This window comes from Corvus brachyrhynchos, unplaced genomic scaffold (assembly GCF_000691975.1).
Source record: "Corvus brachyrhynchos isolate BGI_N302 unplaced genomic scaffold, ASM69197v1 scaffold597, whole genome shotgun sequence".
Classification (NCBI taxonomy): Eukaryota; Metazoa; Chordata; class Aves; order Passeriformes; family Corvidae; genus Corvus; species Corvus brachyrhynchos.
Window position 1 is genome coordinate 462,025 of NW_008239000.1, and position 13,812 is coordinate 475,836.

The window sequence follows — 13,812 nt, forward strand, 5'->3', positions numbered from 1 at the left end:
GCAGGAGGCAAGGCATTTAAAAGGGGTTTTTTAACCTCTTCCTCCCTCTGATAGCAATAGCTTGCACTGCTTGCTCCTAAGCACACACGGGTGTGCCACAACATGTCTTGTGTAAGAAGAGCCCTGGATTTATCCTGGCTGCCTGATGCCTCTGTCTACATGTTAACAAAATGGGCTCTGTTAGGAAATTTCACAGTTAATCCTGGAGTTATTACAAGCTAGTAACAACAGGGTAGAGACCTCCCTCTGATAACTCTTTTAGCATTTTCGGTTCCTGCTATCTGGAAAAAAATTGCACAAGAAAAAACATTAATTTAGCAACACAACTATGATACAATCAGTGGCTAAAACTTATAAGCTCCGCCTTAAAAGTTACTGCAACAGCACTGATTTCTAAATGCTTTGGCCATGTTCAGACCCCCAAAAGCTGTGGGCTGATGGACTGAAGAGGCACTACCTCAACAGAATATCAGGGTTCATGGTAAACTCCTAAACATTTGGAAATCAGAAATGCCCCAGTGAATCCATTCTGCATTTCGCATCTAGTTTCACTGCCACTATCGAGAAATGACAGAAATTATTGTTTAAAAAGAAATTCAACATTTTGAAATATTTTTTATATTCTTAAATGCTGTAGATGTCACCTCTACTTAATTACCTTTGTGAAAGAAAGCTGTTGTTACTGAGATTACAAGTGTGTACTCTCAGTACATAACAAATAGTTAACGATACACATCTCCAGTTGCTAAATTCTATTGGAAATACAGATTCCCTTGGAGGCAGGCAAAAAAAGAAAGAGCTTTATGCATTCTCCTGTGGTCCTGTAAGTAGAATAGTTCAAGCTTGTATCAGAACTATTTTTTTTACCATAATACGATGCTGTGTGATGCAATGGCTTTATGTGTCACGTTACAAGAACAATACATTAACACTAGAAAGTGTTCAGTGTCATTGAGTCATTTAAACTAAGATCTTCTGACAGAGTTTGCCTCCCCCTTTCTGCACTTACAGGCACCTGATGTTGGCATTCATACCAGTAATGGAACACACCCTGATTTCCGTAGTTAATATCTGTGCATAAACAAGTGTATAAAACGGCACCAGAGGATTTTACCACTATTTGTGACACAGAAAACACACTGAACTTGTGGAGTCCCAAATCCACTCCAGGCCTGGACAGCAGCACTGCCCCACATCTGTGCTCTCCTCCCAGTTGTAACAACCCCTTCTCAAGAATTTTGCTCACATCTCATCCCTCTGTCCTTTCTCCTTCTGTTCCATTTGTGGCTTCTTGCTGCATTCATCAGTAAAAGGCACATGGTTAACAAACTAGAAAAAAACCCAACAAAAATCTTGCACCCAGAAACTGTCCTTTCAGGTTTTTTTGGCTTCCCCTTAAGCAGCAAAATGTTAGATGCCATTTTAGCCACAGTGTGGTGGTTTTTAGTCTCTTCTGTACCGTTAGTCTTGAAGACAACTGCTGGATTCCTGGTGCTATGTTCCAATGTATCCATCACAAAGCAGAGGACACAACCACTGGACTCACTTGCTGGTCTCGTTTGCCTCATGTTAATATAAACATTCTCCTCACATCCGGACACACCTAATATTCCATTATCACCTTAAAAGACTGCTCTACCTGAAGACTGCTTATACACAGAGGTGCTTAAGATGAATTCAAACCAACTGTCATGGAAACCTACGTAAACCAACACCTACCTTCATCCACCGCAAAGTGACAGCTCTTGTCATTGTAGAAAAGAATTTTCTTCTTATCAGGGCGATTAACAAAGATGATCTGGTCCCCTAAAGCCTCAAAAACAAATGCGAAAGAACAACTCAAAATCACTTCGTTTCCAAGCTGAAGGTCTCCCAACTCCCAACAGACCCAGACCTTGTGCTACAAAAAGCAACAACAAACTGGAGAAACCGCAAAGTAACCGGCCATGAAACAGATGCTAATAAATCAAAGATGAGATACAGAGGACTGAGGTCAAGGTGTGAAAGGACAACTAAATGACAACAGTCAGAATGTGGGAGATCAGGAGTCTTTTGTGAGAAAGAGCTCTGAGAGCTGCGTTGAGACATCAGGGCAAATCTGAACGTGAAGGGTGAAATACAGAAAAGGGCACATGTTAGATCTGCTGAAACAGCTTCCAAGTTACCAAAAGAACAGAAACAACTCATGAGAAAACTCTGTCTTAGTCTCTCTCTTCCCTCTGAGAAGTGGACCAGCTGAGGTGCCCCTCACCTTTATGGCTTTCTGTGCATTGGGCAGCCCTTCCTCGATGTCTTCCAGAAGGATTCCTCCCAGTCCTCGCTGGTCATGCTTGTCCAAGAGCCTGAGCAGAGCCTTTTTGTCTTTCAAGTTGTACTTGGGTTTGAAAGCATACTTCCCATCCACAACTTCTATTTTTGGATTGTTGACTAGAGCCTGTAACAGGGACAGAAATTTCAACCCTTGAAAAAGTGCAGACACTTATTACATTTTTTTCTGGTGTGCTTTTGAGCACACGAGCCTCATGTTACAGCTGCCAGGCTGGAGGTTTGAGTTTTAAAGGATTTTAAATCCTTGGATCTTAGATCCACCCGCCTAGGCATAATTCACCACAACACAGCACCTGCAACAGAGAAGGGACCCAATTTTGGTGCTGCAGGGTGTTTGTTCACCTCTTCTCATCTGGGAAAAGTTCAGTGATAATTTTATATACGATTCTTGGGAGGAGCTCTTCCGTTCCATTTTGATATTCTGGTTCATTATGGAAGAAACCAGGAAGTACCTTTTGAAAGACTTCAGCAACATCAGGCTTCCCACACAACCAACACTGCCAGAGTGGAGGTTTCTGTTCCCCAGAATATTAGTACTGGCAGCAAAGGAATGCTACAGTCTGTCTTAGTAGTTTCTTCAAGGAGGGATTACATATTTAATAATTTAATAAATGTGTGTAATTCAGGTTTATCAGAATTCTTTATCTTTAATGAAAATCTGAACATGTGGTTTCTTTACCTCGCTCATTAACCATTGTTTCTGTTTGAGTCCAATATCTAAATGCTGCGTTTCATCCAGTATCTCTTCCAGGGTCAGTGGATGTGTATCACCACGCTGGTGCCGAGTCTGGAAAAGCAAACAGCATCTATTACAGCTCTGTACTCACTTGATTCAGCAACTCAGTTACTGAAAAGTAACTAAGATTGGCACCAAATTACACTTTATTTTGATCAATAGCTCATGAATCCCAAAACCTGACAGCATCTTGAAATTCCTGCAAATAAACTCCATTATCTTGGTTGTACAGCGACCTGGGATAATTAGGATCTCAGTTATGGAACAATATGCTGACAATTTAATTTACTGACAGCACTTTGAATTTAACAAGCAGTTTCTTGGAATTCTCACTCTTGCAGTAGAAGATGTTCAGAGGTTGAAATATTCAGCATTTTCCAGCTACCACAGGACAATAATTAAAGTATTCAGAAACAGTATTATTTTACACCAAAACACCATACCTTCATATAATTCACTATTTTAGCAAGGACTCCAAACTTGTAGCCAGAGCCTCCTGAAAGGGCTTTCAAGTTAAATGATCCATTGCTGTGATCTACAGAGAAAGAAAACAAACAATTAAAGGATGCTTCGATATCTCCCTGTTGGCTCTGAGCTCCATCACACTCTCACTCTACTTCCAGCAGCTTTTGAAACAACAACTATGGACAGAAACAGGAGTGGCAGAAGCAGCCACCCTCAGGACTCTGTCCTTGTGCACATCTTGATCCAGACCCAAAGAGAGGACACAGCTCTGGAACACTTCTGAGCAGAACTCCGCAACTAAAAAGTTAAGAAAGCAGCAAGTGACTGCAGAGTTACTGCCGTAAGAGAACACATTTGATTCAGTGGCTGAACATCCCATAATCATTTACACTACATTAAACCATGTTGAAATAATGCACTGCATTTGCTCCACCAATACCTTCCTGCTGCTGAGATGGAGGCAGAAAGCTTCCCTTCTTCCCAACAGGCACTCAGTGGTTACACAGCACATAAAGGAAGGATGTGATTTTTTTTATTTATTGTTTACAGTAGCTCTAGTGGAGAATTTATTAAACAGACCCATGTAAATGCAAACCAATTCAGCCTGGTGTGTTGCACCACTGGAACAGCAACTCAGAATCCCCTCTGTTGTCAGCTCTGGTTGTCTTTTATCATGAGGTTTGCTATCGTGTTGTTTCAAAAATTCTTGCAAGGTTGTTAATGACCATTTCATTAACGTCAGCTCTTAGCACAGCACATTGAACATAAATATCCACAAACCACTATCACAAACCAGAGGCTCATTACCAGCACAATATTGCTCAAACCTAATGGCAACAGTTTTTTGGAATTTCAGCTACTCCAGAAAAAGAATCTCTTCGTCACCACGGGGATATTTTAATCCACTGTTGATTTAACAGGACAACAGCTATCTCAGGAGAGATACGGAGCTCCTATTATTTCTGTGGAAAAATCAGTGAAGGGAGATAAAAGAACAGAATTGTGAAGCTGCTACACAACATCGTCTTAGAGGCTTTACACAGCACAACAATTCTAAAATTAACATAGAAGAATCACTGTAGAATCCAGCTACAGAGGAAGATTTTATTCCGGATACTAAATTAAGATGGTAAAAAGGAGGAAAATCAAAAGCCAGCTCCCCCTGAAAACAGGACCCATAGGGATTTTCCCCTACAGGGTTCCCTTTTAACATTAAAAATTAATGTCTATATAGGACATTTTATAAATAAACAGAAAAATCATAGATGTAATGAGGTCTGAAGTGACCAAAATAAATTCAGAGGTGCAACAAACAGTTAAGACAATCTATCATGTTTTTGTTCTGTCAATTGAATCAGGAAGATTATCTTGTTTAATCTGCCTGGCTGCAGCCTGCCACGGTTCATGACAAGGGAATCTAACCACACGGCAAGGCTGGAAATCTGCAGATATTAACACTTCAAACGTCACGGTTTGATGGCTGATTCCAGCACAAAGCAGAGCGGGGTCGCGGCCAACGCGCGCTCCCAGCGCGCTCCTCTGCTAACGAGCTCATCGCATCCCAAAAAACAAGAACAGGGAGGGGTTTGCTTCTTATTCCAGACAGTAAGAGTCATATTTATGAATGATTTACTCCTGGGGTTGAGGGCTTGATGCAAATGAGCACAAAGGAAGTTGTCAGCAGCATCGTGCTCTGGCCAATGGAAGGAAAGCTCCATCTTAGCTGTGCCATAGGCTGCACTAAAAAAAGGGACCAGAACGGCGCTCTCTCAGCATCCTTTCACACGAGAGGTAGGTGTGTATCATTTTATAACATTCTCTGAGGTTTATCTTGATTACTGAAAGAAAATATGTGTGTAAGCTGCGAACCTGTAAAAGCCTCTTGGAATCAGAATGATTTTTCTCTAGGCTGAGCAGGGTTTATCCCGCTGAACACGGAGGAGCTTGTCTTGCACGATCAGACAAGCACTTTCACCATCTGTGCACTAATGGAAAATTGATGACCACTCCATCTTACAGCAAAGCTAACACAACAAGCCAAGATTCAGTAAACAAAATGGATTTCGTCCTTACAGGGGAGGTGGCTGGTTTCCTGCAGCCTCATGTTCCTTGTGATTGATTCTATATGTTTTCACAGAAATGACAGCGGAAGGGCTTTCCTTAGAACAAAGACAGCTCCAGCTGAAACGTGAGAAACGTTACCTCCCGGGGGTATTCCGTAAATTAGGCTGTCTATAAGAGATCTGTGTGTGTGGAAGAGAAACCTGTTCTAGAAATGTGGTAGACACCGAGGTAGGGATAAAATCCCACTGCATGCTGTTACCTTTGGAAATACTGGAGCAGCCATCGATACAACGCAAACAGACGGGTTAGAATGCACCTGAGGTTTGTAAATGCTTTTACCCCGAGATGTCTGCTCAGTGCTTTCTTAAACAGCACTTCCTCAGTGCTGCATTAAAAGGATTTTTTGCCAGTCATTTCCCTCTACTCCATGAATATGATTTCAAATAAAGCTGTTCCTCTGCAGTGCCCAAAGATGCTAATGCTTTTAAATTAAAACCTAGTGCAGATATTAGATATTATGTCAGTTCATTAAATATTTAACTCACTGCATTTTGGATACATACAATTGCTGACTTGATTACAAATAAGACTGGCTGATGAGACGAATCTGAACCGTGTCGTTACAAAATAAGTAAAACTGCAGGAAACCAGCCCATTTTTGACAGCTTTCAAGGACACTAACCTCATTAGCGCTGTTTTAATTCTGAACAGTCGGCAACAGCTGCTTCAGCCTTGTATTTTAATAATTACGGCAAAGAGTAGCTGATCTTTATCTGCCTTCCCTCATTCAAATCTAAGGAGATCATCATCATCCTCCTCAAGGGGCATGAACCACCTCCAGCACGGCATCCAATTCCACCTCCTGGCATAAAGACAAACATCTCTCCACTGTGCAAACCACTGCCCTATTGGTGGCTGTGGAGTGGGAAGGGCCTGGCTGCCCTAAGGGAGCCTGTGGAGTGGGAAGGGGCTGGCTGTGGAGTGGGAAGGCAATGGCTGCTGCACTGCGCTGTGCTGCCAGCACGGCTCCTGCCTGGCCATGCCATGCCTAAGATGCTCCTCTCCTCTTGGGAACAGAGCTACTGCCTTGGCAGAGAGCTGTGCTGGCAAAGGGTGCAGGCTATGCAATGTAGACATGACAGGTTCCTCTAGTGGCCCCAGATTTTGATCACTTTTGAGCACTATAAATGAAAAAAACCTCCTCAAATTACTAAATTTTGCATCACAGAAACAGTCTATTTTTGTGCCTGGTGTTTACAGAGTGAGCAAACTTACGCGTAACAGATTCTAACAAAACCCTCAGTCTTAGAAATCTGTTTACAAAGTTCAAAACAAAACTCCTTTCTTTCCCAAAGGTATCATCTTGCCATTTAAACTACAAAATTAAATCCTGCTTATGTTAATTACTCCTCAAAGGGGACTCCAAATCCTTTTATTCAGCTCCCCCTTCTCTCTTTCTCTCATGGATTTTAAAATAAATCTTCAAGCCACCCCTCCAAAAACCCTTATGACTTTTAGCCCCATAACAGGTTGGCTGAGTTTCCTTCCCACACCATGACCAAATCAAGCCACTCTCTTGAAGCCAGGACCTGACTCAAACCAGGAGTATTTTTAGCTTGGATTTGTTCCGTAAACTTTTGTTTAGGGAAAAAAAATCCACCAACAGCTTAATTAATCCCATCCATCTCAGTCATACTTTGTATATTCAATTACTAATTTGTGTACTCAGTTACAGATTTAACAGAGGAAACAGTAAGTTACTGCAACTGCTCCAGTAAGTGTGTGTATGGAATGCTAATGCCAGGAAGCTTCCCAACAACAAAGCTCTTGCGTTTCAGTTTCAATCCATTAAAGTCAGAAGGATAAAGAACAAAATGTGTAACAGTTGAACAGTAAAAATAAGACATAGATCACAAGCTGGTTTGGCAGCATGATCCAGGTTTTCACTATATCCTTTTCTTTAATAATTTCAGAGAATTAAGGACAGGTGCTCAGTCTGCTTTAAGTCAGCTGCTTTAGTAGACACCACCCACCACCATGTTCCACCTAAAAACTCCTTGCTCTTTCCTCAAGGAAATATGGAGCTCTGACTCGATCTCTTCCTCCCACATCCAGTTTTAAATTGCCTGAGGGATTCAAAGGTTATTATAATGTCCTACAGCCATAGCAGATTACCAGAAGTTACCGCAGCTCCTTGGACAATTTTTATTACATTAGACTACAGAGCAAAGGCAGATTTGCTGAAGCCAACTTCTTGCTTCATCCCCCCGCACACCACAGAGCAGTCTCTTCCTCTGCTGGGTGCCAACAGACAGCACTGAGGGCCAGGGTTAGGCAGAGTGGAAAACAAGAAATCAGAACTCCTCACAAAGGGTTGGGTTTTCCTTGTTATCCATGCCAATGACTATGGCACCACAAACAAGATTTCCAAACACTCTCAGTGCCATCTGGGCAGCCAAGTTTCTCTAGCACAAACTACTCAGCAGTGCAAGACCAGGGGAATGAACAGGCCAGGAAATCTGCCCTCCTGAAGTCCAAAGGGTTTTGCAGGGTGAACAAGTCTGTGCTAACAGGCAATTCCAAAATAATACGGCCTTTCACACCATGCCAGTGCCAGCCTCAAGACTGATGATGGACGGGTGGTTGAAACCACCGTACACACCTTGAAAATTTAGTTTGTAGGCTTTCTGTTTGTGCACATAATTGAAATAAAGCAGCAAAGCTCTCATTGCTGAGTAACTTAACACCACATGATGCCTGCATGAACCAGACACAGCCAAAATAAATGTTCCAGTCCTATAACAAACTTGCACATTTGGAGTTTGATATTTTTGTGAGCAAATATGAGTATGCAACAATACATGTTTATAGAAACTCTGAGCACTTAGTCTGAACTTAAGTAGTTACAATTCGTGATGAAAATCACAGCATGTCCTTGACTGACAGAGTCCTCAACAGCTTTGTTTTTGTGTTTCAGCTCCCAAATCTGTGACAGTGAGCATACTCAGACAACTCTTCAAGAATGGCAACCCTCAACAGCACTCACTGGAATGAGACTACATCAATTTCCCAGTATCTGGGCTTCCAAGTGCAAAAAATTTACCCTTTCCATGACAACTGGAACACTGCCTGCTTTGTTATCCTGATCATATTCATCTTCACTGTAGTTTCTCTGGTGGTGTTGGCTTTCCTGTACGAACTGCTGGACTGTTGCTGCTGCGTGAAAAACAAAACTGTGAAAGACTTGGAGAATGAGCCCAATCCCGTCAGAGCAATGATGAACAGCTTCAGGAAGCGTGAAACAGAGGTGGTGTAGGAAGCACTGAGCACCTGCACTTGGAGAACTTGGTTTGACACCTCGAATGAAGCCTCTTGTACCTTACAAATGAGCAAGTCACGTGCTTTTTTTCTTTTGGACTTAAATATCCACGGCTGCAATTCCATCTCTGGATGTGAACTGGAATAATTGGCAATGGCTTTCCAAGTGCTTAGCAGAAGGACAATCTATTGCAGTGTTACGGGGGGAAAAAAAGATTTTTGTTTTTAGATGAACTTTTGCTGTTTATATTGAGTGACTAGCATAGAGTTTTGTCTACCCGACCGAAAAAATGTTGCCTGACATGCATAAAACCGTGTTACTTAACTGAAGAAAACACTTATAAAAATGTTCAACAGTCTGATCACATTCAGTGCAAAGACAGCAGTGTTGTCCCACTGAGTCAACCAGACAGGGACAGGATAGACAGACAAGGGGTAAGAAAAAAGATGGGACAGAAGGGTTGAATGGCAAGGGACCCTTCAGGCAGGAGAGGATTGGGTGAATTCTAGCCTTCGGCAGCACTTTTTATTATGTGTTTCTTGCTTTTAGAAGAGAGGGTGGTGGGAGGAAAACTAAGCCAACATGAAATGTATCCCTAAAATGGTCTTTTCTAATCCTCCTAAGGGTAGTTTGACCTTTTCTTCCCCCACTTCTCCAGTTCCAGAGAACTGTTCTCCCCTTATTTCATATTCAGCCTGGCCAACGATTTCTGGGTGTCGAGACCTGAGTAACCCATTACCTTCAGAATATCTGACCCTTTGCACAAAATCCTGCTGGAAATAAACAGGGACGCTTCTCTGACCCAAGGCCATTGCTTCCGTGCAATTGCAACACTACAGGGAGTTGGACATGCTGGATCTATCATCCCTATCCCAAACTTTCAAAGCTAAACTGGAACTGATGGAGTTCTTGCCAAGGAACACAGCCAGATGGGCCACAGACCTCCCACGCCGAAGAGGGGGATGTCACCCAGCCCACATGAAGCTTTCAGGTACCAACAGGTTTCACAAAGGAGGCCACATCAGGATCAGCCCTGTGCTAGAGAGGACTGCTTCACTTTGCACAAGAGAATCTCACTTTACTTCATCTGCCTGCTGACACATCCCAGAGTTCACACTCACCCCTTCCTCACATCCTGAACAGAGAACTCTCACACCTCTGGCTCACCAGGTTATTCACCCTCTGTAGCTGTGTTGTGTCTCTGATTTTGAAAACCATTCAAGTTGTGCAGTTACAAATGACAACTGTAATAACAGTGTCCAACAGCGCGGCCATCAGCTAATCCTGGCAAGTCCTTCACGCTCCTGAACCCACACAGAAACGTCCCAGAGCAAAGCTACGTGTGGGACAAGTTATTTAACTGTCTTAACCCCAGATAACATTCCTGTCATGAAGGAAACAAAACCCACAGCCATAAGTGACCTCACAGTCCATCCATGTCTGAAAAGCCTTTGTGCTATGGCCAGTACCTATAATGACTAGCACAGCTAGCCCAGTGATTCACCTGGAGAAGCAAACTCCCTCCTCCACTCACAAAACCGCACAACCATTCATCTCAGATGCATTTCTTATAGTGCAGTTTGGCCAGGACCAGTCCCCCATGCAGAGAATGCTTCGAGCTCAAAATCAAAAGCACAACTAGTGGCAGCTGATGCCCCAAGTACAAGATAACTTCGGACTCACGCCAAGACATACGATGAAGATAATGTCGGTGGTGATAACGATGACTCATGACTTTCTGCCGTATGTGATGGCATCAGCCTGCAAAGCCCTGAGAAGCCATCGGGATTGCACTGAGTTAATTCATGTCTCTTTCCTAAAAGCAAATGCTCTGGACGCTTGCAGCACTCCCACAAAATGCCCACCTTGGCTGCACACAAGAGGGCAGTGTGCGCAACATGCCAGCCTCTGCTGCTCCAGCGATGCCTTCCTGAGAAGCACACGGAATGACAAATCTTGGGATGCATCCCAGCCTTTTTATTTCACAGGTCTATAAAGAGGAATGGATGTGGGCACAAGGAACAGAAGACAAAGGTGTCCCCTTGCACAGCACCAGAGAAGACTCAGAATGATTCTTTTCCACAAAACAGCCCCTGAAGATTTTGGCTCTTGACTTGGCAGAGACCACTGAGACAAAGGTCTTAAGACAAAGACCATAGCCACAATTTACTATTGAGTAATAAAATGAAACAAACAGATTTGATCCATTTCGTTCATTTTCCAGTTCCTATTCTGAACTGAGTAAACTAGTTATGATTTTTTTCAAATAACTGTTGAAATAATGATAGTAATCCCTGTAGGAGCAGTGGGAAGCCTAGAGCCAGTCTTCACACAGAGGCCGGATTTAGCTGTGCAGACATTTGAAGATTAGCATGGTCTCCAAACCTCTCCTCCCCCAAAAAGTGACAAGGGCAGGTTTTCTGAGTCACAGAATCGCAGAACCACAGAGCGAGGGAGGACCTGTGGGCACTACACACCCGGGAACTATCAGTGCCAACACACAAACACTGTGACTGCATTTATCACCTCCGTGGTCACTGCACAACAAAACTAGGACTGACCACCTTAGTTTTTGTTTCTTTGGGGCGGTGGGACAGGGATTCCTCAACATCAGGTTTTTACTCCACCTCCCCAGACCTATCTCTGACACCCACATAACCTGACAGGCACCTGCCTATCTGGCAAGCCAAATAAAAACCAGGTTTTGAGGCAACAGATTTTGACTCTGCAGCATAAAAATGTTATAGAAACCCTGAAACCTTTCTGGTACTGCCAGGAAAACACCCAGCAGCATAAAAGATCAAGTTTACGTCCTCAGAGCTGCACTGGGTCCCTGTTTGTGTAAGAGAATTACCTTACAGCCACAAAAGCACTTAAAGAAACCCTCAGCCCACCAAAAACCACAGCAACAAAATGAATCCTTTTTTATCTGCTCAAATCCTCCAGATCAGACTCACATTTGTACCCCCTGCCCTCTTCCTTACTCCCCATCTCTTCTTCCCAGCAAACCCTGCTCATGCCAGAGACACAGCTTAGGATATTCCACGTAGAATTTTGTTTTATTTGGAGAGTGTGAAAAGGGATGGACGGAAGCCTGGCCTCCCTTGATTTATTTTAGAATGTCTGGCTGATACTTTATTTGGTGCCCGAGAAGCTGCAGACACATACCCAAATTCCCTACTCTTCCCCTGGGACAGAAGATGTCTCACTCCTCCCAAACCCCATGACGTTTTTCTCTGTTGTTTTTAGCTCTATTGTTTCTTCTGGAGTTTAGGAGAGAGCCACGTGTGGTATTATTCAAAACACGAGCATGGACTGAGTTTGCACAACAGGGTATTTTGTGGTTTAGTAACTCCTGGCATTTGATCTGACCTTTAAAGCGCACTCAAGAACTGCCACTGCTTTCAGAGCAAATCCTCTCCCCGGTGCTGCACTTTCCACACACTCCTACTATTTTTGGTGCTGCGTTATTAACTGTTTATTTGATACTGAGAGACGCATTATCAGTGCCACCATCCCAGGGAAACGCCACAACTCTTGAGTAAAAGAGGCAGAAACGTCTGGAGTCCCTGGTGCTCACGAGCAAACCTTAGGTCCCAGCTAAAACAAGGACAAGTGCTAATTACAACATGCAAGCCAGACAAGATGTACCTTGCAAATCCACCTCATGTATGGATACCCTTCAACTTACAGTTACCTAAATGTTTTAGGTGCTCTCTTGCCAGAAATAATCACAGAATCATGGAACGGTTTGGGCAGGAAGGGAGCCTACAGATCATCCAGTTCCAACCCTCTGACATAGGGACATCTTCCACTAGACCAAGTTGCTCCGGGCCCTATCCAACATGGCAAACACGGAGAAAATAAATGACACCACTGCTACTGCCTATCCAGCAGGCACTGAAATCCACAAACCAAAGCACAGTTTCACATGAATAATTTTGGCAGTAGCAATTCCTCCGACGGAGCAACAGCAAACAAGCCACAGGATGAGGTTTAACACATATGCACAGCAGGGAATGACTTTTTCACATTATGCAAGTGACTTTCTTAACAAAAGTGGTAATTTAAGAGAAAGAATGACAACGGCCACCAGCAAAACTCACAGATACAGCGTTATTCACATTAATAAACCATAGCTTAAAGGTAAGTGGTGGGAAACACCAAGCAGCTGCTGGACAGGAGACTTCCACCCACCTGTGTTTTGTTTTGAGCTGGAGGAGCCCCCTTGTTCTACCTTGGCTTTCTTCTTCTTGGAGGCGGAGGAGTCCGAAGAGAGCGCTGGGCGTTTCTCTACGGCCGGCGTGGAGAGGGCTCGCTTTTTGAACAGCTCCCGCTCCCTCAGCAAGCTGGGGTCCATGATTCTGCCACGGGGAAAAGGCGAGAAAAATATGTTGGCGTCAGTAAGGTATTTAGGAGCAGAAATACCTGTATCACAGAATATGCTGAGTTGGATGGGACCCACAGGGTCCCATCACTGAGTCCAGCTCTTAGCCCTACAAGGACACCCCAAGAATCCCACACTCTGGGCCTGGAAGCGTTGTCCAAACGCTCCCTGAGCTGTGTCAGGATTGGTGCTGTGACCACATCCCTGGGGAGCAATTTATTTCTTGTTTGCTCCTCCTTTTCCCGAATATGGACTTAAGTAACAGCGTAAAGGTGTCAGTGCACCACCCACTGAGTCCAGCTCTTAGCCCTACAAGGACACCCCAAGAATCCCACACTCTGGGCCTGGAAGCGTTGTCCAAACGCTCCCTGAGCTGTGTCAGGATTGGTGCTGTGACCACATCCCTGGGGAGCAATTTATTTCTTGTTTGCTCCTCCTTTTCCCGAATATGGACTTAAGTAACAGCGTAAAGGTGTCAGTGCACCACCGGAACCCTAAACTGTGTGACTGGGA

At 43.7% G+C, this 13,812-nt stretch overlaps 2 protein-coding genes across 3 annotated transcripts in view; one reads left to right on the forward strand and one right to left on the reverse strand.

Annotated features, from left to right (window-relative positions):
* GTF2E2 (general transcription factor IIE subunit 2) overlaps positions 1 to 13,373 on the reverse strand; it is a 20,599-nt gene extending 7,226 nt beyond the window's left edge. Inside the window, exons 1-5 of the mRNA XM_008637396.2 lie at positions 13,110 to 13,373; positions 3,508 to 3,599; positions 3,008 to 3,115; positions 2,252 to 2,434; positions 1,720 to 1,813 (exon numbers count right to left, since the gene is read on the reverse strand). Of these exons, the coding sequence (XP_008635618.1) occupies positions 1,720 to 1,813; positions 2,252 to 2,434; positions 3,008 to 3,115; positions 3,508 to 3,599; positions 13,110 to 13,272 (640 nt within the window). The 5' untranslated portion in view covers positions 13,273 to 13,373. The remainder of the gene's footprint in view (positions 1 to 1,719; positions 1,814 to 2,251; positions 2,435 to 3,007; positions 3,116 to 3,507; positions 3,600 to 13,109) is intronic.
* SMIM18 (small integral membrane protein 18) lies at positions 4,986 to 11,115 on the forward strand. Of its 2 annotated transcripts, none has more exons than XM_017738989.1 (2): positions 4,986 to 5,324; positions 8,571 to 11,115. In XM_017738989.1, the coding sequence occupies exon 2, from the start codon at positions 8,616 to 8,618 to the stop codon at positions 8,907 to 8,909; it is 294 nt and encodes a 97-aa protein (XP_017594478.1). In that variant the 5' UTR covers positions 4,986 to 5,324; positions 8,571 to 8,615; the 3' UTR covers positions 8,910 to 11,115. The 2 variants fall into 2 exon arrangements, with proteins under 2 accessions (XP_017594478.1, XP_008635617.1); XM_008637395.2 differs by having other exon boundaries at positions 4,990 to 5,320.
* Positions 13,374 to 13,812: the final 439 nt, after the last annotated feature.